At 40.3% G+C, this 26,666-nt stretch overlaps 1 protein-coding gene and 1 long non-coding RNA gene across 4 annotated transcripts in view; one reads left to right on the forward strand and one right to left on the reverse strand.

Moving 5' to 3' along the window:
* Positions 1-26,666, reverse strand: part of LOC117270505 (uncharacterized) — an 87,798-nt gene that overhangs the window by 47,373 nt on the left and 13,759 nt on the right. The window lies entirely within an intron of this gene.
* LOC117270504 (single-minded homolog 1-like) lies at positions 986-13,510 on the forward strand. Of its 3 annotated transcripts, none has more exons than XM_033648144.2 (12): positions 986-1,191; positions 1,981-2,408; positions 3,953-4,035; positions 4,152-4,241; positions 4,349-4,457; positions 4,852-4,937; positions 5,300-5,499; positions 6,296-6,402; positions 6,577-6,724; positions 10,376-10,532; positions 10,649-11,036; positions 11,495-13,510. In XM_033648144.2, the coding sequence occupies exons 2-12, from the start codon at positions 2,234-2,236 to the stop codon at positions 12,235-12,237; spliced, it is 2,286 nt and encodes a 761-aa protein (XP_033504035.1). In that variant the 5' UTR covers positions 986-1,191; positions 1,981-2,233; the 3' UTR covers positions 12,238-13,510. The 3 variants fall into 3 exon arrangements, with proteins under 3 accessions (XP_033504035.1, XP_033504034.1, XP_033504037.1); XM_033648143.2 differs by having other exon boundaries at positions 986-1,114; XM_033648146.2 differs by having other exon boundaries at positions 986-1,114; positions 10,652-11,036.

Genomic DNA, 26,666 nt, shown 5'->3' on the forward strand with positions numbered 1-26,666 from the left:
GGGTGAATTTTATGAGGAGGGAAAATTAGAAATATCATCCAGCCCGGTGGTTTCCATGCGTAAAAACACGCAGTTAACCTCAGGATTTTAATTTCATATTTAAAGTTTAGGATCTAGATGTTTAAGAATATCCAACCATCCATTCTGTGCAGAGAAAATGTTATGAATCCAGAAAACAGGTCTCAGATCAGCACAGAAAAAGAGACAATACATATTTTAAAGCATTGCTATCATGCTGAAAAGCAGAGGTGGAAATTTAAGGCCTTTTATTAGACAGCTAGCAGCAGATTTTATTTTTTCCAAAGCAGTGACATCTTTTTATTCCCTCTGCTGCGATTACTCGTCACCAAAACCTGCACCTACTATCTATACTTCACCAGATATTTAAGGAAATGCATTTTATACCAGTGAATAATGACAAATACAGTGTACAAATTATGACACTTGGATTATTTTGTATTTAAATCCATGTTATATGAGCAGGAAACTCTTGTTTTGATGGTTAAACTGGTGGAAATTGATCTATGAATGCGTGTTTTAATTGTGGGAATGGATTAATGTTGTATTTTTCTCTGGGATAAAAATAATGTTTGTTTTATTTTTGGAGATTCCCCTTAAAATAATCAGCAGCTGCAGGTCTTTGCTGTTTATCATTGAGCCCCTCACCTGCACAACATTCCCTCGCTGCTGCTCTGCTCCTATTTTATGCGGATTTATCTATTTATTTCAGCTTGATCCGTGATCTCCACGCTAAAGACAAAAACACAACAAGATCACATCTAAGCTCACTTCGGGCACGGCCAAGTGCCGCGCATACCTTGCCGTAACCGAGTTGACGCCCACGGCGAGAGTCCAATCGCGAGATGACTTTCGGCGCTCCCGTCCAATCAGAGCGAGGCGGGCGCACGGTGGGCGGGTCCCGAGCAGCTCCAGAGAGGGACATTGAGATAGTTGAGGAGAGGAGGCTTGTTGGGCACGAATGCCACTCGTTGCGCGTCCTTATAATTTGGAGAGGTGTATGCAGCGCACGGCCCGTTCGCCTTTCCAGGTGGAAATCCAGGAGGAGCTGAGACCAAACTTAACTGGGACGACTGGTGAACCCGGTTCAGGACAGGTGAAATTCCCAGCAGGCTGCCTGTAAGGCCACAGGATCGATTCAGATGTAGGAAAATGCAGTGTATCTCAGCGCGGGTAGGAATACTGCAAATATATCTGGCTTAACAAAGTCTATCTGCTTGTGTCGGATATTAAAAAAATGTTATTTTCTTAAAACAAGTAAAAAAAAATCGGACAGCGAGGTGAGATTATGTCTCGGGTGTTTTTTTTTCCAAGCGCAGCTGCACACGTTTCAGGAACTGTGTTGGAGCAAATGACATTTCCTGCTGCAGTGATCAGCAACACGATGCTTTGTTTTATTATTCCTGAAGTGCCAGAAAATCCTGAATTATTTCACCTCAGTGGAAGTTTAAATGATGTAGGGTAAATATAGGAGGGTAAAATGGCTTTAGATGGAGATGTTTGCAGTGCGCACTTCTCCAGATTTTTATTCTTATTTCTAACCAATTGGGTGAGCTTGTTTTATAAAAGTAAAGCTTATATATTATAGCATGAAATTATATGCTGCAGTGAATTATGAGTGCCTGCCATTGCACTGAATTGCTGCTGCTGCGTTATTAGGCTATTAAATTGGTTTTATTGTGGCCTTTGTCATGCTGCTGCTACAAGCAAACATACCCAAGTGTTAGTCTTCTTCTTTAAATTATATTTTTGTTTTGATACATGATTGATGTGTGAATTAATCTGCAGCGCTGTTGCTCCACTCCATCTGACACGCAGGCCTGCGTCAGGTTTACATCACAATAACACAACAGACAGTTGCATCATGTGCGGTGTTATTGCGCAAACGTCTGGAGATCAAAATGCAAAATGCTGCTTTTTAAAAATATGGAAATAATGTGTTTTTCTGTGTGTGTGTTGCAGGTCATGGGTGAGATCACGCACAGGCATCGTGGAGGTTTAACTGCAACCAGTTGAAGAATCTCAGGAGTTAAAAAAGAGGATATCCAAACGATTTTCTTGGATTCGACTGCTTATATAAGACGTCGGATTTTTTTTTTTCCAATTGATAAAAATCTGCAATGACAAGGAGTCGGAGTGGAGAGGAATCAGTGGAAGAGCTGATGTGAATGCCCACCGTCTCAGGCGAGGAAGGATACAGTGAAAAGGCGCCGAGATGAAGGAGAAATCCAAAACGGCTGCAAGGACTAGACGGGAAAAGGAGAACAGTGAATTTTACGAACTGGCCAAAATGTTGCCTTTACCGTCGGCCATCACCTCCCAGCTGGACAAAGCCTCCATTATAAGACTGACAACCAGTTACCTGAAGATGCGAATTGTTTTCCCTCAGGGTGAGCCAAACCACAGTGAACAAAAGGGGGGAATATTAGGGATAAAACGCAGCATAATTAATATAAATCCACTGCTCCGTTAGTGTGTTATAATTTAATACACGTGTGTTTAAGTTGAGGCGTGCAACTTTGCAAAGAAAACATCATTTCTAATAATACCAGGAGCCAATTTAACACTGCAGCAATGCTATGGCTTTAAAAATAAAAATAAAAATAAATGTAATATTCTTAATAAGCGCGCTCACACACACACACACTCTAAGCCACACAGAAATATTACAGGAACATTATTTTTTCCCCGCCGATCTACAGGGAGTCTTTACAAATGGATTATGCTCGTTTTTAATTCAGCGTGTCCAAAGGAGACGATCTGCCACCATCTTTTATAGAGGTCTCCGCAGGCTGCTTGGACTGCGTGACTGAGAACAAGACGTAGCAATTAGAACATAAAAAAAGGCCCTGCACGGCTTCTAATCACCTAAAGCCATGTAAGCAGGAGGCGCACACACGCACACACAATCACACACACACACACACACACATAAGAAAAAAGCGACTAATGATCTCCCATGAAATCTAATCAGAGGTGCTGCCATAGTAACATGCAGGTAGAGTCATATTTTAGTCTCATAACATGCAACACAAACATGATTTTTAAAAACTAGAGAAGTCATATTTTTTTATTTATGCAGCAGTGTTTTTAAAAGTGTGTATCCATCCGCCGAGAACACCTTTTTATTTATTTTATTTTTCTACTGTGGGTCATATTTCCACATCCTCTCATCTGCCCTGGTTGATATTACACCACATGTCCGACAGCGCAGAGCTACTTTCATTTTCATTTCCTAATTCACTGCTGCAACCCGAGCTCCGTGAGATTTCTCCTGAAACTGAATGAATTTCAATGAGCACTTGCTTTGTTCCACTCGCACTGAAAATAGTTTCCAACACTGAGGGACCCAAAATAAAACATGGAAAAAGATGAACATGTGTGTGTGTGTTTACAGGGAGGCATTAGAATCCTGCATTTTTTAATAATAAAAATAATGAAATAATATTTTCTAGGGCATCATTAGGAATTAAAATATCACCCTGCTGTTTAAGTGACATCATCCCTGCAGACTGGGGGACTGTACCGCGCGTGCACCTTGTAAACACCAACAGATCATGGCGCGTGTGCAACATGTGACGGACAGGATGAGACTCTGTAAATGCTTTAACACTAAATAGGCCTTTTTAGCAGGCACGCCTCTGGCTGGAGGGTGTGTGTGTGTGTGTGTGTGTGTGTGTGTGTGTGTGTGCTACCGTTTCCAGTTGCCTAACTGTAATAATAGCACTACCACTTACAATAATAATAATGAAGAAATATGATATTGCATTTTACCAGTATCGATTTAAAAGAAGAAAAAAACCACACACACTTTCTCTCTCTCTCTCTCACACACACACACACACACACACACACACACACACACACACACATTTTCTCTCTCTCACACACAGTGTCACACAGCAGCCAAACAGCATTATTTCCCTCTCTCCAGGTTTGGGTGAGGCGTGGGGTCACGCAAGTCGAACAAGATCTTTGGACAATATTGGACGAGAGCTGGGGTCTCATTTACTGCAGGTATATTAATATTTTTATTATAATACTTGCATTATTAACTGTTAAATATCTGCACCAGAGGAATATGATCGTGTGGCATATTTTTGGAGAGGTAACTGTGCGCTGTTTATTCGCAGACGTTGGACGGATTCATCTTTGTCGTGGCTCCAGATGGGAAAATAATGTACATTTCAGAGACAGCGTCGGTCCATTTAGGACTGTCTCAGGTCCGTTTGTGCAGTCAGATATTTAGATTTAATTTAATACAGATGGAGACCGTGTTAAATCACCATCCCTGTGTGTACCTGTTAATTACATGAGTTACTCTCAACAGGTAGAGTTGACTGGGAACAGTATTTATGAATATGTCCATCCTGCCGACCACGACGAGATGACAGCTGTGCTGACGCCACATCAGCCTTATCACTCGCATTTCGCCCAAGGTAAAATATATTTGCTGTCTAAAGCTTCACAAAAATATGTCGCTCATATTCAATTGAATTAAGTCTCGCTGTGTGTGGAAGGAGCAAACAAATGCAACACAGACGCATATTCAGTCTGCACAAATGTGTTAGTCTTTACGCGTAGTATTCCTGCAGGACGCATTTGCAACAGTAAAATCGCTTTGGATTTTTTATATATATGCAACAGAAATAATGCATTTAATATATTTTTTACATTATTATTAAAAATGCAGTGCGTCATTTTGGCGCAGGAGATTCCGTTTTTTAAATATGCAGACGCAGCGACAGCTTGTGGTGTTTTTTTTTTCTCCTATGTTTCTGAGTAAATTCGGATTTTATAATCACCCAGGTTAAAATGTTTTCCTTCCCTCAGAATATGAAGCGGAGCGCTCTTTCTTTCTGCGGATGAAATGTGTGCTGGCAAAACGAAACGCAGGCCTCACCAGCGGTGGATACAAGGTAGGCTGTGACGCTCTGTCACCGGTCTGTGATGTTTAATTTACTCTTTATTAATTACTATAATAATGACTTTTAATAATAAATGAATGCAATAATTTAGTGACAAAATGCGCGACCAATATTCAAATCAATATTCATGTAATATTGTGTTATAAGGACTGAAGCACAGAGGAGGAGTTTTAATATTCTTTAGTATTTCTATGATATTTTAATTTTGTATTTCTGGTCAGCAGCATATAAATGATGCTTCAGAAATGCAGCATATTAATCGTGTTAAATAATTAACTATAATTCTGAATAAAGGGACATTTCAGGATTGTCTTCTATGAATGTAATTTTTGTTTTTCTCTGCTGCACCACAGGTGATCCACTGCAGTGGCTACCTGAAGATCCGTCAGTACAGTCTGGACATGTCCCCCTTTGAGGGCTGCTACCAGAACGTGGGTCTGGTGGCTGTGGGTCACTCGCTGCCGCCCAGCGCTGTGACTGAGATCAAACTGCACAGCAACATGTTTATGTTCAGAGCCAGTTTGGACATGAAGCTCATCTTCCTGGACTCCAGGTAACACAGCCAGTTTGCTGTAAATTCTCTTGAGATGTTTTCTGTCTAATCAGATGTTTTTGTTTATGTGTGTGTGCTCACTGTAAAGCATGTTTTGCATTAGGAAGATTAAATTAGTTTGGGAAACTACTAAACATTTTAGCTTTAAAACACAAGCAATACAGATAAATCTGAAGTATCCCTGGCAGAGGCGGATCTACCAGGGTGGCACAGGATGGCACAAAACCCAAATATTTACTGGTGTTTACAAGTGTTTCCTGACTGCCTGCAACATCCCCGAAACTGCTCAATCTGCATGTCCTAATTGTAAATCAGTTATGCAAGCAACATACAACAGCACCCAGTTTAAAAGGCACAACACCCTCACGACATTTTTAATCAGCATTACTGGATAAATACTGGATATCATGGATTGCTTAATATTGTCTTCAAATCTCTACCTTGGAGCTACTTTAAATTTTATTTTTAAAAATGCTCTGGACAGATTTTAGACTAAGTAATGGGCAAAAAAGACATGTATGTATTTTTTTAATTGGGAAAAAAAAGCAATTTTATTGATTTCATATGCCACATTTTGGTATTTCTATTCAGTGCTTTAGTCATGTGCAACTGTAATGTTGTTTTTGAGTTTAAATATCTTTATTTGGAGACTTTTCCAAGCAAATATTAACACACATGATTGTTTGCAATTAAATCAGCATGCATATACCACCCCATGAATATTTCTCCGGATCTGCCCCTGATCTCTGGATCACTCTGCATATTTTAAAAAAACAACTTTCTAATCCCTCTCCAGGGTGGCAGAGCTGACAGGTTACGAGCCCCAGGACCTGATCGAGAAAACCCTGTACCATCATGTCCACAGCTGTGACACCTTCCACCTCCGCTGTGCACACCACCTCTGTGAGTTACAGGCCTGTCGCTATTATGCTTTTACTGCAGGCTGGCTGACCTTCTTTTGTCACAATAACTGCTCAGGCAACCTGCTGTAGACAATCACACACACATTCACACACACACACATGTTGTTAAGCATGTTAATCTCTGTCTTGTGTCTAATTCTTTTATCTCCTTCAGTGCTGGTAAAAGGCCAAGTCACCACTAAGTATTATCGTTTCCTGGCAAAGCACGGCGGCTGGGTCTGGGTCCAGAGTTATGCCACAATCGTTCACAACAGCCGCTCCTCGAGACCTCACTGTATAGTCAGCGTCAACTACGTCCTCACGTGAGTCTCACTTTATACTCCTAAAACTTCTCTTAAGAGAGTTGCTTTCAAGAAACAGATTTAAGAATAAAATATATTTGCAATACTTTCTTGAGATGTTTGTTGATGGAAAACTGGTTGGAATCTTTCATTTGTAATTATGAATCATGCATGCCAAATAATAAGATGTTACATTTATCGCATTTTGGACTGAAATCCCTAAAATCAGAGCTACGTAAACAAGCTGTAAGAGGCTATGCTGGGCTAAAAAGCAGCTGCATTTTAATGGTGTTTGCAGAGGGAGGAGCATTGATTATTTATCTAGATTAAGTAAAAATCATATCATACACTTTTGTGATCCATGCTCGAAGCTCACTCTATGATATGACGGGTCTTTGTCTCTGGGAGAAATCCTTCTCTTTATCCCTCTGTAGCCTCTCTGTACAAATCCACCAAACACTGCGGCTGTAGGGCTCAGGCAGTTGTGTGTTATGAGAGCACAAAGCACACTAAGGCCCTTTGAGACAACAAGACAAACACCAGGGTTCAACCCCATCAAAAAACCTCTACTGTCACCATCGATCTGCAGTCCAAGGAAAGCAAAATCGATCAAACGGTGAACTAGGAATCAATAGCTATCTCATAGCTGTAGCACATGTTGGATTTTCCTCGTTAGGTTTGGTTGATCCACATGTGGCTTTTCCGTGTGTGTGCGTGCGCATGTCCTTCTGTGTGCCTGTAACAGGGTGTTTGCGCGAGCCCCTACGTGCGTGCATGCATATGGCTGCACTCTACGTATCGATTTCTCCCGATGCAGCAAGAAGAAAACAAAGTAACTACATTAAAATGACAGTGCATTTCCAATCGCATAATTAGCTCTAACGCCCAAGTATCCCAAAGCTCACATGCAGCAAAGAGCACAGAAAAAGGCACCTACATTAAAAAAACAAACAGCAATTCAATCACCTTGCCCCCACAGCATTTTAACCCAACAAGAATCCATTAATAAATCATGTTTGGAGGTTGGCTGGTGGCGTATTTCAGACATGAGGTGCTCTGACATTGACCCTGAGGTGGAATTCGGCTAACACAGCTGAGTTTGCACAAAGGCCCAACATTATTGGCTCAGCCATAAGTCATCCAGGGCACAGATAGGATGCAGAACCAGCCACCGCAACTATACCTGCAAGAGCAAATAACACTCACACTGTGTACTGGCTATCCAAACACAGCCTTTCCCCTAAGGTGTTGTACATAAAGAATGGGTCATATTTAGAGTCATATTAAAGAGGCTGGCTGTGCAGGGTCAGGGATGGGCCACAGGGTTTAAAATGCCAGGCAGCTGCTATTACATACTGTTGATGTGATAAGTTAAGAATAGGCTCATGTTTGCTGAACACTTGACACAGGAGCCTTTTCACTCCCTCGACAGCGACACTTGGATTGAGTTCAGCCACAGGACAGTGGGTTAAAATGTCAAAGATGGTGCACGAGCTGCATGCACACATACAAGTAAAATCTGCCTGCATTGTACAAAAAATGTTTTCTAATAAGCTGCTTGCAGAGGAAATCCAATGCAGAGATGGTGTACATGCATGTGTCCATGTGTGCACACTTACTCATGTTGTTTTCTAGCTTGTTTCTGGCAATGGTGGTACGGCAGAAAAGAATGATTAACTTCCTTCGTGGTGTCTGTTATGTTTCTCAGAAGTGGGAGGACTTAATCTTTTGAACTTATCTTAAACGTTTTCACTTCTCATAGTCCTCACATCGCTCATGGTATAAAAAGTGTGTTTGCAAAATAAGTCTCTGTAGTTATCTATGTTCAATATTGGCCAAGACGTCTGCTGCAGACTAATTACTGATTATGTCACTTGGTGCAACACCGCCGAGACTGTATAAGAAAGAAAGAAAGTGCCAAGATTACATATGGAAAGTGTTAGCCTAACTGTTTAAGAAGCTTTGAATTGATCTGGAAAACCTGGAGGGGAAGGGTGAACAACATTATGCCCTCCCTTAAGATGCTCAGTGGCTCGCAGCAGGAAGTGCATTAAAATATTTGAACCAAAGCAAAGTTAAGATTAGATTTTCAACCAGTTTTGTATCTTAACAATGTGGGTAGTGTGTGTACATGAGCTGTGAAACTTCCCTCCATCTTGCCAGATCTATCTGCTCATCCCTCAGCTCCAATCTGCCGGATGATGCGTTTCGCGTCGTCTGGATTTTCGCTGGCTCTAGGGTTGTTGCTCAAACTACAGACTGTACTTCTGCATTTTCAAATGCCTGCCACCACAAACACAATCACTATAGAAGTGGATCAAGAAAGAGACCCACCCTCTCTCTCAAACGCAGATCACACCGTAAAACTAGGCAGTGTTGATCAAATATAAACCAAGATTCTTTTACTGTATTGCCTATTGCTCACATAGAATGTCTTAAGAAACACATTTTAGTGCACTGTTTGGCTGTAATATGAGAATTTTTTAACAGGAAGTGGATGCCACATTGTTTCCTGTATTGTAAAAACACTAGGCTAAATAAACAAAGCAGCGCTGATCAAGTACGAAGATTCTTTTACTTTGCTGCCTGTTTCTGGCCTAAAATGTTTTCAAAAACATATTTTAGTGCACGGTTTGGCTGTAATATGAGAATTTTTGAACAGGAAGTGGGCGCCATACTGTTTTCTGTTTTGTAAAAATGGAGACAGTAAAAAATGAGATCAAACAGTAAAACTAAGCAGCACTGATCACATACAAACCAAAATTCTGTTACGGTGTTGCCTATTTCTCACCCAAAATGTCTTCAGAAACACATTTTAGTGCACTGTTTGGCTGCAATATAAGAATTTTTTAACAGGAAGTGGTAGCCACACTGTTTCCCGTATCACAAAAATGAAGGCAGAAAAAAACGCAGCACTGATCAAATATAAACAAATATTATGTTACTGTTTGCCTATTTCCTGTCTAAAATGTTTGCAGAAACATTTTTTAGCTTACCGTTTATCTGTAGTTCAAGACCATTTGTTACCAGCCGGACACCATATTGTTTCCTGTGTCATTCACCGGCGGAAGCGTTTGTTGGTCTGGGGCAGCACAGTGCATTCTGGTAGTTGTAGGTTTGCTACCTCTTGAGCAAAAGCAAATGTCACAGCCAATTTCTCCGTTTTCAAGTATTTGCATTTTTCTACTTCATACACAGCCCAGTTTTATGAAAAGACCATCTCTCCAGCAGTGAAATACTTCTTTAGAGAGTCTACAGTGACACTAGCAGTTATGTAAGGTTGTAGGCTACTTATTGCTAACATCTAGTTTAGCGAGTTAGCATGCTTTTTAATGAGCACTTATCACAAGTGCAGCTGAAACAGATGGGAATTTAAATTTAGTCATAAACCAACATAATAGACAAATTAAGATTTGATGATGGGGGAACAAAATGAAAAGCCAGTGTATTACTAAAGTTATTAGAAAGTATCCTGAGGGGGACGTGAATGTTTGTACCAAATTTAATAGCAATCCATGCAACAGTTGTCAAGATATTTTAGTTTCAACCAAAGTGAAGGAATGACTGCTATTCCTAGAGTCGCTGGCATGGCTAAAAAGTCACAACCTGGATAAATATGGGTTCAATCTTTTTTCTGTTTATCTCTAACATGTATTTTGTTTGTGTCAAAAGGGATACTGAGTATAAGGGAATGCAGCTGTCTTTGGACCAAATGAGCCCCACCAAGCCAGCCTTCCCCTACGCTGACAGTCACAGTGAAGACAGGAAGAGCACCAAGTCACGTCTGACCCAGGCCAAGGCTAAAGCCAGAGTGTCACCCTACCCACAGGTAATAAACAGCCTATTTTATCCAGCTAAATCCAGACAGGAGACTCACTGAAGGCTTAATTGATATCAAGAGGTTCACAAACTCTGAAAAAAAAATTATTGTCTTGTTTCTGTCAGCAGTTTTCAGCTTTCAATCCAGAACGCTCAGAGTCAGACCAGGACAGCCAGTGGGGAGGGAGCCCGCTGACAGACTCTGCATCTCCTCAGCTGCTGGATCCCGGCGAGGCTGCAGAGGCATCTTGCGCCTACCGACTGTATCCAGACTCAGGCTCCCTGTGCTACGGCCTGGGTCTATCAGAAGACGATCTCGCCCATGCCCAAACGCATCCTCACACCACCACCTGTGACCGGGTGCGATGCCAGAGCGGCCGCTACTTCCTCGGAACCCCCCAGTCGGGAAGAGAGGTGTGGTGGGACGCCACGCGCTCTGTGCTCTCGCTGCCAAAATCGTCCGTGGAGAACAGTGAGGGCTACGAAATCACATCCTACCATGGAGCCATTCACGGTGAGGTGTTAGGGTTGAGACCGCAACCATCTGTCTCTGAAAATAGCACTGGCCTAACTTCTCCTGGTAGCTGTTTTCCAAATGTTATTATGGGACATGCTAAGTTGTTTACGGCATCTCTTGCCAGTGTGCCGATTGCTACCATCTGTTCAAAAATTGCCTGCAATTGAAAGCCAAGTTATTTCACATTTCACATCCTCAAACAGGGAAACAACCCCCACTGTGCTTGTGCCAAGATATTCAGTCTAACAGACCATGGTTCTGTACGCATTTAAAGCAGGACTTCACACATTACGCCGGCAACTTCAGCAACTGGCACTTAAAATATATGAGAATTATAGGACACAGATCATCGCACACTTTGTAAATGTAGACAAAGAGGATCAAATTACTCATTAACATACTGTCATTCATTGATTCCACTGTTTTGAAATGTGGCCTTTGAACTCTCCTTACAGGACGGGGCCACTGGGATGAAGACAGTGTAGTGAGTTCACCCGATGGAGGCGGGTCCACCAGCGATTCAGGTGAACGTTACCACGGTGACCACTTCCGGGCAACCCCTCGAGAGCCCAGCAAGATGGAGACCCTGATCCGAGCCACGCAGCAGATGATCAAAGAGGAAGAGAGCCGTCTGCAGCAGCACAAGGCGCCGCTGGACGTCTCAGGCCTCGCCAAAGCTCACAGCCCGTGCTTCACCTCTTCCCTGTCCCACCACTCCCAGCTCACCATGCCCAGCGTGGTGTGCCGCGGCCCAGGAGCCCCCAGCATCGACCTCCCCTCTGAACGCCTCCATCATCGGGACAGCGTCAAAGTGCTCGGTCCGCACGACAACGACGAAAACACAACCAGCCCTGCGTCTCTGTCTCGTCTCAGCAGCCCCAGCTCTGACGGCCTCCCCAGGTCGGGCCTCTCCCTCACCAAAGACTACATGCAGACGGATCTGTCCCCACACCCTCCACAGCCTCAAGGGAGCCCGCTGCTCTATCAGGCCCAGGAGAGGCAGCCACTGGACAGGCAAGCAGCCTATGCTTTGACTGGATACTCCCTGGAGCACCTGTATGACCCGGAAAACCTGCGGAGTTACTCGGGCCTGGCCTGTGGAGGAGTCCAGTATGACGTGGCGTCCCATGTGAGGATGCAGGCCGAGCAGATGCAGGGACACAAGGCCACCTCAGTTATCATAACCAACGGGAGCTGACGATATCTGGTGCAGATAGGTCCTGTTCTCTAGATGAGGATGCTACAGTAAGGTGGTGCTTCATGCACATGCAAACACTGGCCAAGTGCTTGATACAAACAGCTGGACAATTAAAAAAAAGAATCAAAAGGTACCTGCACTGGGTCGATGCGCCCTCGGTGGCTCATTCAGCACAATCTGTGTGTGTCAGGCTTTGTATCATACCGTTCTCTTTCCTTTATCATCGGAGGATGATATGAACTAGTGTTGAAGAACTGACGTTCGGTCTGCTATATCACAGGGCGGAGGTTTGCTCCATTACATAGGAATATAGTGTTACTTTAATGGTGAACTGACTCCCCCCTCCCTGCAAAGGCGACCCAAGTTTTGAGTCTGGTTAAACATCAAGCCAGTGTTTCTATTCCAAAACGCCTCACGCACCATTGGCCATGAGAGTTAATCTGTCCTGGAACGCAGTTTCCAAAGGCAGTAAGAAAATGTGTTGTTCCATTGCCCCTTCACCTGAAAACTCCATCGTGCAGAGCATAATGTTTGACACATGAAGTGCAACATGGGAAAGGCGAGAGTCTCACTATTGTAAGATGTCAGTGTTTCCTGGTATTTATTTGTCAGTGGGCTGTTTTTATGTATGTGTCATTTTTTTCCTGTCCAAGTAGAATCTTTATTGGTCGCATAAAATTAGTTTTGGTGTTTGGATTTACACCAACATTAGATTAAAATCATTTGAATGACGAGGGAAAAAACAGAAAGAAAAATGCTTCTGATATGTAAAAGTGTAAAATACGCAGGTCGACTTTGAGCTGTTTTAATGTATATGTGAAATGCCCTCACTTAGAGCGCAAACAGAGAGTGCAGAACAGAAAAACACATTGGCCCCATGCCCCCTAAATAAAGGCATTGTATGTATCGACTTAGAGATGTGGCTGAAACGATATTGTTTACATATCAGAGTGTAATTTTCCCTGTTTTTACCTCACTTAACTGTTACCCAACTTATTAGCATATGTAGAGTATGCTTCGAAATCCTTAAATCGTGCTTCACATGCAGTTGTTCTCAAAGAAAAACATGTTTCTGTTTTTATTTTGTCATGTCAGCCTAAAGGGTTAAAATAACTGATAAGAACTTATAAAAATGTGTTGAATGTCTTTAGTTTCTTATTTAATTTATGATGTAAATATCATCTCACAATGAACTTTTGAACAGGAAGTGACAAGATTATTTATTAATTGGTTTTAAAAAGTCTTAAATCTGAATACAGTTGCAAACAAATAACTTTTGTCTCTGTTGATTTTTGTCTTACCTCATTCAAAGTGCTTTGAATGAACACACATGTTTATTAAAGCTGCTGCCTCAGAGAAACTCCATAACAGCAATTTTAGACATCCTGGTGTATGAAGAATCAGGACAGCTTCGTACAACACATTTTCCTTTCACACAAAACCTGCTCAGCAAAGATCGGAAATACTATCAAGTTGTTTATTCAAACCAATATGAATATTACTTGTAGTAAAATTAGGCTTCAGATATTAGCCTATATCAATTGTAAATCATTCATTTGATCCAGCATATTAGCACAACACTACTTTATCCCATTAAAACAATACTCACAACTTGGATTCATTTTTAAGAAAACCCTTCTTTTGACATGAGGACCCTTGCGCACTAAAGGAATATGAATAACTTACAGGGTAATCGAGGTATGGACACATAATTTGAGGTACCAACAACCCGGTTTTGTAAATCCGAATGAACTGCTTGGCAACCAGACCAGGCCTCTAATTGAGACAGGCCTTTATTCAGTCCCTCCAGGATCTCGCGGCAAAAAAAACCCCCAGAATTTGCGGCCAATTTTGCCAATAATTGTGATAAAAAATGCACCATTTTCATGTGATTTTTTGCGGGAAATTGCGGCAAATGACAAAAATTGCAGCTAATGACAAAAGAAGGGGAAAAAATGTGATATTTTTTTTAAAATTACCTCCTCCAAAAAACAAGTCATGTAATCACTTGCTAGAATAATCATACTGAATATTACAAAAATAGCTGCAAATGGTTTTTTTTTTTTTACAGTTCTCTTCTTTAGTTTTATCTAATTAGTTTCAAAACATGGACTGCAATAATGTTGCAAAGAATCCTGAATGAAAATTGTAGCTCTCTTCCGTAAACATAACATTTTAATACATTCAACACATATTGTATGCATTTAAACAGTGCAAATTCTTATGTCAATACAGAACATTTCTCCGTACTGCAACGCCATTAGCGCGTTTAATGATGCGTCTGATGCCATTTTCCGGTTGGCCCGAAAATGCGGAAAAAACGCGAGACTTTTGAAAAACTGGAATTCGTTGAATTTGCGTTAATTATTGCGATTGCAAGATCACCATTTTCTGGAGGGACTGTTTATTTGCCAGAATGTGTAGCCACACCGAGCTAGTAAAAGGGACTGGGTGTTTAACTGAAGTTTTACAGTAGATATAGAGATGTATAAATATAGATATACACAGACACATAGAAACTAAACTTTAAAGGACAGGTCTGATGTCACACCTTATGTTTCTTATTGTCAACAAATCCTATGAAAAGACCAAAACCAACAATGCAAAGATGTAAATCTGGGTCACAAATTTATTGCAGATTTATACACATTTGGGGCTCTAGTGAGTATTTACGGTAGGAGGAGAGTGTATTTTGTGATTGACTCAAACTACAAACTAGACATTTTAATTAAAGAGCATGTCACTCAGTGCAATGATGTGGCTCAATTATGTTTTGTTTTAGATTGTGGACAACAGTGGAGGTCTATAGCAAAGATAAATTAGCAACACTTGACTCCTAGATATTACGTTTATGTGTTACTAAACTGCTCTCTTAATTACATTGTTGTAGAAACATAACTGCTGTCTGGATTATGTTTAGAGACAGTATTTCTTTGTAATACGTAGGCGCAGGAAGGAGGTGGTTGGCGTACAAGGTGCAGGACTTTGACAACAGAACTTTGGGATTGCGTCCAGACTCCTGTCTCAGGTTTAGGCAACAAACACACTTTGGTTAAGTTCTGAAATGGGAATACAAAAAAGGTAATTTAAAAATTGCTGTAGACCCTATGAATTGATAGTGTATTGCAAGATTTTCTATTTTGGCAGAAAACAACTGAAATATGTTGTTAAGATTCTGCTGATACATTCAGTAGCTACATTAACTGCCAGATGTGTTAATTAAAAACATTTCCTCATTATGTTAATAGAAAATGTATTTCGTTCGGCATACATTTCCTTAAAAACACATTTTCTGTTTTGATTTAGTTGTATATATTTGTTTTTGGTCTTTTCATGGGATTTGTTGACCATAATTAAAAATATCAGAATATCAAAAGCCTCATTCTTTGATTTTTTTTTTTTTCACAACAAGTGAATTAATGGTGGGCATTTTCCAAACATCTAGTACAAACCGCTCATACAAGCCATTACATCAGCAAACTGCTGGTGTGACTACCGAGCTGTCACCTTTTAAATGCGCTTGCAGCAGCACGTTCCTGCTGTTCGGAGCAGTTGAACTCGCACGTTTAGCCGCTCTGACCTCTGCTCAGAGGCAATTTCTCTGCCATGTATTTTAATATATGTAAGTTATTCACATGTTGCTGGAGAGCTGGCCGGCCTGCCTGGCTGTCTGAGCTGAGCTGAGAGGGACCTGGACACAGTCTGGGCCTGGATGCAGAGCTCCCATCAGTCACTGCTGACACGGCCATGTGATGGTCTGCCAGACATCACTGCTGCTGTCATTCCAAGAGGTAGAACACCACTCTGCTGTTGACACCACAGCATTCGGGAAGGGTGTGTGTGTGTGTGTGTGTGTGTGTGTGTTTATTGCTGAGATACTTCAATAATAAGAGACAGGGTTTTTTTCCCTCCTAAACACTGGGGCTTTTGCCTGATGTGCCCTGAAGGCTTTCACATGTAGAGCCGGCTACAAATACAGCCAAACACTGGGCCTTTTGCCCAGACTTTGTACACTTGCATACAGCCCTCCACCCGAAATCCTCTCTCTACCTCAGTCCTATAGAAAGAAACAGGCAATTACAGAGCCTGAGAGAGGAAAATGAACTGTTTTCTCACAGATGTGGAGGAAAACACATCATAAAGAACAACAAAAGTGAAAGACACACTCAGATCCAATAGCATGGTATAAAAAAACTCACAGTAACAATAACATCACAGTAAAAATACTACACTGAAAATAAAATTATATCAGTAAAATATACTTTAAATGTCATTATGCAGAACAGCTATCTTGATAAACTTTTTATATGCATTACATTATTACATTATTGTTGATGAAATAAAGTGTAAGCAGCATTTTAATGCTGCAGCTGGTGACAGTGGTGCAAATTTAATCTCCTATATACTGTTGGGTTATTAGTCTATAATATATTAACATATTCTATAAGTTGGTAATGTGTTCTGTATGCTGAATCAGTAGCTCTTTCAATTAAAGCACCATTTACAATAGATGGTTTTATCAGTGATTAATAAATAGTCTAAAAATGCTATACAGATCAGTTAAGCCATGAATTAGGGTGTGAGGTTGTGACGAAATATAACAGTAACTGTAGGTGTCAGACAAATATAGTGGAGTATAAAATAGGACAGTATTAATACAATACTTTCCAGTGCAGGCAGTGTGACTGCACTGTCTATATTTACACCCTGGGGTGGAGGGGCCCGTAGAGAGAGCGGATTCAGGTTGCTACCTTGGAAATAAACCTGTGTTCAAAGATAAATGATTAAAAAAAAGAATATTATTAATTTAAAATTGATGCCATTTGCTATATATATGTCCTCAAAAAGGCTGTGTCATGTTTTTTTAATAGTCAGTAGCTAGTTAAAACAAAATGATGTGCTTTTTCTATATAAGCTATAAAATCTATAAAAGATACTATAAAAATAATTCAATTAAATGAGTAATTTCTTACTTTCTTTTATATTTTTGTCAGATATGCAGCGATGATTGCTGGGTAATATGTACGTTGATGTTCAGTCTCAAGTTTCTGTTCGTTTCATGACAAGACATGCACGATAGCGTGCACAAAGGCCCGTCATAACTTCCATACGTCACTGACAATATCTATGGAAAATGTAAAAAAAATAATAACAACAACAATAATGCTTTCAGTCAAATGCATCTTAGCTCTATTTTTAAATCATTTTGGATTTTTACTTGGGCAAATGAATGACTCTCCAAATACAAGTGCAAGGAGGTGGAGAGAGTTTGTAACCATAACTGTTTACAAGCGTACTAAAAGAGCAGTTACACTTAACTGATAGTGAAAAGGCAACCAGATGGCGTTGGGGGAGGGAGACGAAGTGAAAACAAAAAGAAAATTATTTAAAAGTGCTGGATTGTGTGCAGAACATTATCATATGTGTACTATTAACATGATATCAGCGTTTCATTTTTAAATATCATGGTTACCATTAATACTGGTAGACTGTGACATCCCAATGCTAAAATAAAGAAGTACTTCAAAACTGTATTCAGTACTTGAGCATTTAGTGACTTTCCATCACTGCTGAATACTTAAACAATGAGTTTGCAGAGTTAACACATTACAAATGCCTCTCAAAGTACAATCAAGGTATCTTTAAATTTTTTAGGAGTGATTTAAGAAGTTGCCGGAGAGTCGCAGCTGTTAGGACAAGACTCAAATCAATCAGGAACTAAACCAAAGGATCTCATGATGTCACTGCAAGAACAGATGTGTTATGTTAATTATTTCCTTACTCTCAGAAACTCCTTATAATGAACCGCAGTGCTACGAAAATTAAAGCATTTGCAGCTCATTTAACTACAATGCTACTGCAAACACAAAGCATGAGTGAATCAGCTTTGTTTACACCATAAGGCATTAGCAGTTAGAGGCGATAAAGATGCTGGCTGTGTCGCGCGATTGGCTTGATGTGGAAGTAAACTATAGAACCGCAGGGGCGAGATCCCAGGGTTTCACGACTGCAGCGAAGGAGAAATGGATCCTAACCTCACAAACAACCACAGAATACGAGGGTGCAGGTGGCGAGGCTCAGAATAGCCCCTGAATGTCTACTTGATTGATTTCAGGGCTGGCATTGAGGAACAATTGCATATTCATACATCAATTAAAGTGTTCCCCCACTAGTGCCTCCATAATTCAACCTGGCGCTCAGCGGACAGTCATCCTTATGATGCAGCTTCAGACCGGCGCAGAGGAAAATGTTTCAACATGTTTTCTGTTCGTGTGTTCTTTATGGCCTTTTCGAGTCCGAATGGACCTCTTATAATTGTTTAATTCCTCTCCCTCTCTTAAATCTTTTCAGCTTGGAGACTGCGGCTTCTGTACATCTTGCCTCAAAACACAGCAAACATCCCACTGTGTACTCAAAGCATTTCCAATGCAGCAATAAAAACTGTGCACTTCTGCCAGCGGGTCACCTGCAAATGAGTGGACCGGGGGCAAAACAAGCACAGGACCTGGGAAAATCATTCAACCGGGGCGTTTAGTGACACCTCTACAGCAGACCTCGTTGCACCAGAACACATTTAGATGTTCTGATCGGGTAGACCAGGATATTGAGGTCATCCGGTCGATCTGATTGGCTGAGCCAGGAGACTGAGGTCATTCTGCAAAGTGGAGAGGAAATAAGGTTTCTCTTTGTGTCACAGCGTCTGAGTTGGGAACACTGCTTTGAAAATATGCTGCTAATTACAGAGTGTGTCTTTACTCTTGGTATTTGGTGATTTCCTTTTTGCATTTCACCAGTTTGAATATACAGCCTCTTTAAAAGTTTACATTTGAAGGAAGTTGGATATTTTTCTTTTGTTAACAAATATGACCAACAAAGTGATAGCATGCCACTCAATACTCCCTGACTTCCCCAGCCTGTCCATGGCTTTAAGCTCCGAAACCATTCAACCCTAGTGAAGAAAAATCTATGTAAATCTTTAAAAACAAGGCAAAAAATTTTTAGTCTTATCTTCAAAATCTTCAAAATAATGTCCTTAAGCACCTGGGCACTGTAGTTTTTAGCAAACGTTACTCAAACAGTACATTTGTTGGACTATTCTCAACTACAGATTTAGTGCATTGGTGCGCACTTACAGTAGCAGCACTGTTTAAGTGCGATTGATTTGAAATACACTACAGTGCCCAGGTTCCTCGTAATGAAGGAACATGTCACCCTGTGTTGCTCATTAACATGTCATGGACAACAATAAGTCTGTGGCACACAGGAATAAGTTGTGTTAGCATTCGGCAAGACAATACTTGTTAATAGAATAGCTTTGTCGCTGGTTTTGGTCTTGTTATGGATGTTCATGTTAACAGAAACATAGAATGTCACTAGACTCAGCCTTTAAGTGACCTTTAAACAGAGACACTATTTTATACAATGCTGCCAATTGTCACATAATTCATAACCTATTGTCTGTTATCTTATTCATTGGCTTGCAGGCCAAATCTGGCCCCTGACAGGGTGCCAGGTGGCCCGTTGACCATTTTCTGATTCACAATGAAAATAAATTGATTCACACTGTATTTTATTTTATTTTTTGCACTTTGAATGTAAATAAGGGGCCAGAATACATTTAAAAAAAGTGTAAAAAATAGAGCATATTTATTTAAATTTTTTAAAAAAAGTGCCACGGAAAGACCCCCCAGAACCCCCGACAGAAGTCTGGGATAAGCCCTCAATCTCCTCAAATCCTAGAAACGCCCCTGCATTCACCTGACCATCCTGATTTGCCTCTTGATAAAGATAAACTGAAAAGTTGACAACGGAAAGACAAATTTGCCTTTATCTTGCCTTTTATTTTTAATTTTTATTTATTTTATCTGATAAAATTATCCCCTGGACTCCTGTCATTTTGTAAAAGCAGCTCCCGAGCAAAGCAAGTACAGTATCCCTTGTTTACAATCGTCAATATAGAATAAAATCACCAGTTTTGATATTTTACTGTAATTTACTGTAATTTTCTTTTCAAAAATACAGCAAATCAACTGGAAGCTGACTCTCCGCATGTCTGCTAAAGTTTCAGCAAAAGATGAATGGTTACTTCTCCTAAGTATGATGACTTAAATGTTAGTAAATTATGCAAAAAATATTGGACCAGATGAATCTGCAGCAGTCAGGGTTCCCAGGATGTGCACAATTCCTGGAATTTTTAAAACCTCGAAAACCTTTACGCCATATAGAGCAAATCCCACAAACTTGAACTTCAAATTACAGTATTTTTTTATGGGCTGTGACTTCCTTCAATAGGAATTTTGTTTTTGAAATCAAACCAAAAGTATGATCATTTTCACAAAACCGTAACAAAACCGCCTTAATTTAAAACTCACTAATCCCTCAGCAATAAGGCTATTAAAAAAGACTACAAGTACAATATCCTGAGCCCCTGACACACATGCACACACGTACATACACACACCACCAAGGCTCAGACAGTGTGAATCTAATGCCCTCCAATCCTGTGAATCCCTTTGTTCCTGATTTCATGCTTGATTTGCCCACAGCTTGAGTCTGGCTGGTATCAGCGCTCTTCTCACTGCTTTCACTCCTGCCAAATCCACAGAGCCACACAGGATCCATGTCTCCCTTCTCTCTCTGCGCTCTCGTCTGCCATTGTTCGCTCCAGCATCTCCGCGAAATGCTCCCCAGCTCATGCCAAGGAGTTGTGTTTGTTTGTTGGTTTGTTTGCATCTCAGCCCATCTCACTGTAAACACCTCAGCAATCTGCCAAGAGCGGATCAGAGTGGATTCTGATACTGTCGTTCTGCATTTGATTCACTAAGTCACTTTAAACTGTTTCATTAGGGGAGATATGTAAGCACAATAAGTCCACTGGACCTATATCTCTATTAAATGATTTCCTGTAGAGTAACAAGAACAATCCCCCCTGTGCATTGACAACCATACTGCGCGCACGCTCCAAATCGTTCACAAATCTTAAGATTGATTCAACACCTCTCACGAGAGGCCTTTCAGACGTTCTGTTTTGAAATCTTCTGCTTCTAAAGTGGCACATCAGCCGGGCTCTTCCACTCCTACGATCCCTGTAGCACTCGTACCGAGCAGATATTGTGACAGCTGCGTGAGGGGGGCAAGAGGGAGCACGTAGGAGACAGACAAGGAGAAAGAAGGAGAAAGGAAAGAGCGAGGAGCGGGTCCCTAGAGAGAGGGTGCCGGTGCTCCACAGCTCCAAGTCACTGCCTGCATGCCAATGAGGAGATTCCCCTGCAGCAGCGGCAGCGGCAGCAGTAGTGGAGCAGAGCAGCAGGAGGGGCCGGTGCTGACACTGTACCACTATAGTCCTTGATAGTCACATTACACACTCGTCACAAAGAGCTGAACACCAGATGGATATCTGAAGTACAACATTGAGAAATGATCAAAAGCTAAATCCAAGTTACTGTAAACATGCTGGTGATAATTATCTCTGTGTTACAACAATGATCCCGATGATTGTTTCAGTGCTATTACACATCATCACTTAATTACCCTCCAGTGTATTTCATGAGTTATTTAGTGTCCTGTTGCTGTTTGCTTTGTATCCACTTTCCTCTCCTGTTTCTCCTTCACTTATTTCCCAATTTTCCAAAATGCCTTTTTGACAGCTGCTTCACAAAGAGCCTAAACATTTAGCTCCTGGCTTCCCATGTAGTTGACAACAATAAGCAATACTGCAAACCCAAATTTATTACATTACTCTTTCACCTCAGTTTTTCCTGCACCTATGTTGAGTGCGTGAATACAAATGCACATACATTTTGGCTACGCCTTCTACAGCACTGGTTCCCCAACCCCCACTATGGGTCACCAATGCTAAATGAGGAGGTCACAGGGCCTTCTTGATTTTAAGGGGTTTAAGAAAACTTTCTTTTTTAAAATATACAATAGGCCGATATCCCAGCATTTCATTCATTTCTGTGAGGAAAAGTTTAAAATATTATTAACACTATCCCCACCATTGACGAGATTTTTCACCATGTATGATACAATGCTTCCCCGCCATCATATAAGGTCGGGGGCGCTGTTACACATTTTGTGAAATAGAACAACACTAAGAAGAAGATCCGATGGAAACCAGAAGAAGCTGTAGCAGCTTGTAAACTGTATGGAAATGCTGGCGCCGACGGAAAAGTTTACGGTTGCGCAAGCCGTGGAGATATTGATGGACTCAGACTCCGACAATTCCTGTTTTGATCAACATTCTGAATCCAATTTGGAAGAAGAAGCAAACCGGTTTGGTGGGACAAAACGGGAACTCCATGATGGTGACAGCGACTTATGGACAAAATGACCACAGAGGAGAGGGATACAACAGTATTGACACTGAAAGAGACAACGTGTTCCACTTATTTTCATTATCATTATTATTTTCATTTATACAATGTATAAATTGACATAAGGAAATGACATAAAACAAAAAAATATAAATGTGTAATTTATATTTTACTTGAAAATGACAGCTTTTGACAAAAATGCATTTTTCTCCGAACATTTTTGTCCAATTTGTCCGAAATGTTGTTGTTTTTTAATGAAATTGCACAAATTCAAGATAGAATTTTTTTTTTGTGTGCCTAAAAACAGAAGGTCTGTTCTTTAGTTTCATGTATATACTGTTTATACATTCCTAGAACAATTTATCCTGCGGGAAAGAGGAGTGAATATGATCAAAAATGCTGGTGGTGGCTGCCAACTTGAAAATAATAGTCTGGCAGGGAAAGTGTTAATGACATTACTCCACACTCCCATGAAAATATAAAAATGGCTTGGCACTCTGATCTTGGAATAGCTCTAACAGATGACCAATGGGACTCCATCTTAGACTTGATACCTGCATCATCAACATCCGCTAAACACAGCTTAATACAACTGAAAGTGGTACATAGCGCCCCCCTTACTAATGCTAGACTGGCAAAGATCTATCCAAAATTGCGTTGTTATGCCCTCGATGTCGAGGCCAGCTAACTTAATGCATATGTTCTGCTTATGTCCAAATCTCTCCACCTTTTGGATGAGTATTGTTAAGGATTTTAGCGAGATGTTTGAAACCCAATTGGATCCTAACCAAGTATGTGCATTTTCTGCTCTAACTGTGAAGGCATCCCATGCTATCTTACCAAATGAAGCCCATGCGGTTAAAGCTTTCACTACTCGCCTGGCAAGATGTTTGATCCTTCTAAATTGGAAGCAACGCACTCCCCCATCCGTTTCTCATTGGGTAGAGATGTTTTGTATTTCTTAAAGTTAGAAAAATCAAACACACACTCAAAGGGTCCTCTCAAACCTTTATTAAGATATGGAGTCTTTTTGGACTTTTTTGATTCGCTACAGAAACCTCTTGATAAAGAATAAGGTGGTAGCTTTAAATGTTGCACGACAGCAACATGTTTCTTTATAATCAGGGGAGGAGTGGTTGAATTAATGTCAAATACACACGTTCTGTATCTTTTTTTGTGGGATAAAGACATTGAAAATTCATAAAACATTATTTTAGAGTTTAGATAATTATCTAAGATATAAATTTCAAAAACATCTCACTGGATGAGGGCATGTTGAAGACTTGAACACAGGCTATATTACAGAGTCTGTACTCTGCTGAACCTCATCCTGCAGTGGAAAGTATGCAGTCAAAACAACCACAGTGCTAATAAAACAGTGGCTTAGTACTGGGGATGAGTTTGTATGATTGTTAAAAACAAAATAAAATAACTCAGGATACACAGAATTTTATAAAAAGTTTATAAAAATATCAGGAAAACTCATCTCTGATTGAATTTTCAAAGGAAATTATCTGCTCAAAATTCTTCCAGTTGCTCATTTCACACAAACGTCTTGCACTTATGCATTTGCTGTTTGGGTTAATTGTACATTTTATACTGTACTGTTATTGATATGCATTGAATATAATATAAAACGTCTATAAAACATGTCACTTAGTCAGGCGTCATCAGTTTACTCAATGATAGAAAAGGGGTTCTTTCAGGAAAAAGGTTGAGAACCACTGTTCTACAATGTGGAATCAAATACAAAGAGCAAAGCAACCCTTACTGAAAATTTAGCAAACTATGGCTGCATTGCATTCAGCTCTAGTTTATTTGATTCTGCAGGTGGAGAAATGTTTATATCCTCCTCTATGGTTCTTTTATTGACATAATTGTTGGCAGGACACATTCCTTTTCTGTGAAACTGTGAGACACCAAAACCTGCTGTTTACTATGTGTTGAGCCATTTTTGGCATTTCAGTTTTGTCACGTTGTTTAAGTCTGGGTATTTATGTGCAAAAAATTAGAGCAATATGTCTACAAACCATTAAACTAACAAAGACATGCAAGAATTCCCAACATGGTAGATGATTGATAGTGTTATTTTTGTGTTAATGCAAATTTAGAAGTAGCTGGATGTTGAATTTTCAGGCTTTATAGGCTCTAACACATCTGTGGTCCTTGTGCTGACAGCAGCAGTGTGAGTAAGAGCATTAGCTGTGTGTAACCACCTCCTCTCTCTTCACCCCTCCCTCGAGAAGAATTAATAACTAATTATGTCAGGTCACTCGTCCAGATGGTCCTATCAGATGGGCCCACTGTCTGAACCTCACCTCCAACAAACACCTCTGACCCTGGTGGCGACGTCACCCCTGGCAACATGGAGTCTGAGGCCCAGGCCGCTGGGAAGATGGAATCGGGGGGTACGTGAGGGTTTGGGGGTGCACATAAAGAAGCGGTGAGGGGGGTACGAGCTGGGCGTGTCTGATCAGTGTTGGATGGCTGCCTTTAAAGCTCCATGAATACAAGGCTCCCTGCCGGGGCCCTGATCTCCACGGTCATGATTCTGTTATTACACGCCATGTTCCTGTGATGGGCAGATGGCTCAGAGCATTGGCACATGCATTCACAAGCATTCAACACACGCCGGGCCCGTCGCATCAATGGACACAACCTGATACTCCCCTTTCTTGTCTCATTAGGAGGCTATAGAAACATAAGAACATAATAGGGGGGAATTAAGTGCCCGTGTGGATGTCAAAGGGGGATGTGGCAGAAGATTGGGACGAGGGCTAACAAGCGCATGGCGCGCTCCCTCAGCTTTGTGTGGTGATTAGTGCTTTCGACAGGGCTGACGGGTAAAAGACAAGCCCTCTGGGACGGAGCAGCTTTTAAACGGACACTTAAACAGCCAGGAAACTGACAGCAGTGAGAAACAGGCGTCAAAGCTCCTGGCTGTGCATGTCATGTGAGAGAAGACGAGGGTTTAACATATAGATACAGGTAACTTATACATGTCTGATGTCACACAGAGCAGGTAATATCCAGTGTTAGTGCTCCAAAAATACTGGCCTTTATATGGTTTGTTACAAATATTTAAAATGAAAATGTATTTTGATCTTATAAAATTTGACGGTATTATGATTAGGGCTGGGCAATATATCGAAATTATATATTTGTCATGATATTAGACTAGATTTGGCATCCAAAATGCAAGTGATGTCTTTTCCTGGGTTTAAAAGCTGTTTTACAACAAAATGATGTAAATTTCAGAACTCACCAGACTGTTCTACTATTTGCCTTTACCCACTTCGCCATTACATCCACATAACTGATAATTATTTAGCAAAAATATCATGGTGTCAACATGTTGTAAAAGCACCAATAGTCAACAATATTGTTGCAGTATTGATATTGGGGTATTTGGTAAATATATTGTGATATTTTCTCCATATTGCAGAGCTCTTACTATGATATTTAGTATTATAATTCAAAATGCAACATTTAAAACACATCAAAACAGAAGCAAATCAAGAATCACAGTGACAACTTGTGAAATGCTAAAATAAATCAAATAAATACACATTCTTTCCCTTCATACTTTTTATTTTAGCTTGTTTCAATTTCATACTCTGGAGCTCTTTCATGACATTTTAATTGTATTTAAATATCCTTTTATAATATTATTTTTATTTTCTTCTTATGTATTTATTTAATCTTATTCTATTTTAATTATTTATTTATTTAATCTTATTTTATTTATTTATTTATTTAACCTTATTTTATTTTATTTATTTTCTTTTTTCTTTTTTTTGCACTTTGTCTCGATACGTTTGATATTTCATCAAAAGCACTGTGGATTGCCTTGTCTGCCAAAATGTGCCATACAATTAAACTTGCCTTGCCTTTGGCAAAGACAAACACAAAACTTAAATATCAATTAACTGAATAAAAATAATTAACAAATAAAAACAAGCCAATGGAGTCATGTGAGCCACTTTTTTCTGCCATAAGTGAAACTTGAAATAACACCTATGTAGCTCACATCCACTTTTCTTTCCTTCCCTGTTTAAAAAAAATGTCTTTTCTTATTATATCCTGTAATAGCTCTTTTACAATCAGTCACAT

The sequence above is a fragment of the Epinephelus lanceolatus genome, chromosome 13 (assembly GCF_041903045.1).
Source record: "Epinephelus lanceolatus isolate andai-2023 chromosome 13, ASM4190304v1, whole genome shotgun sequence".
Taxonomy (NCBI): domain Eukaryota; kingdom Metazoa; phylum Chordata; class Actinopteri; order Perciformes; family Serranidae; genus Epinephelus; species Epinephelus lanceolatus.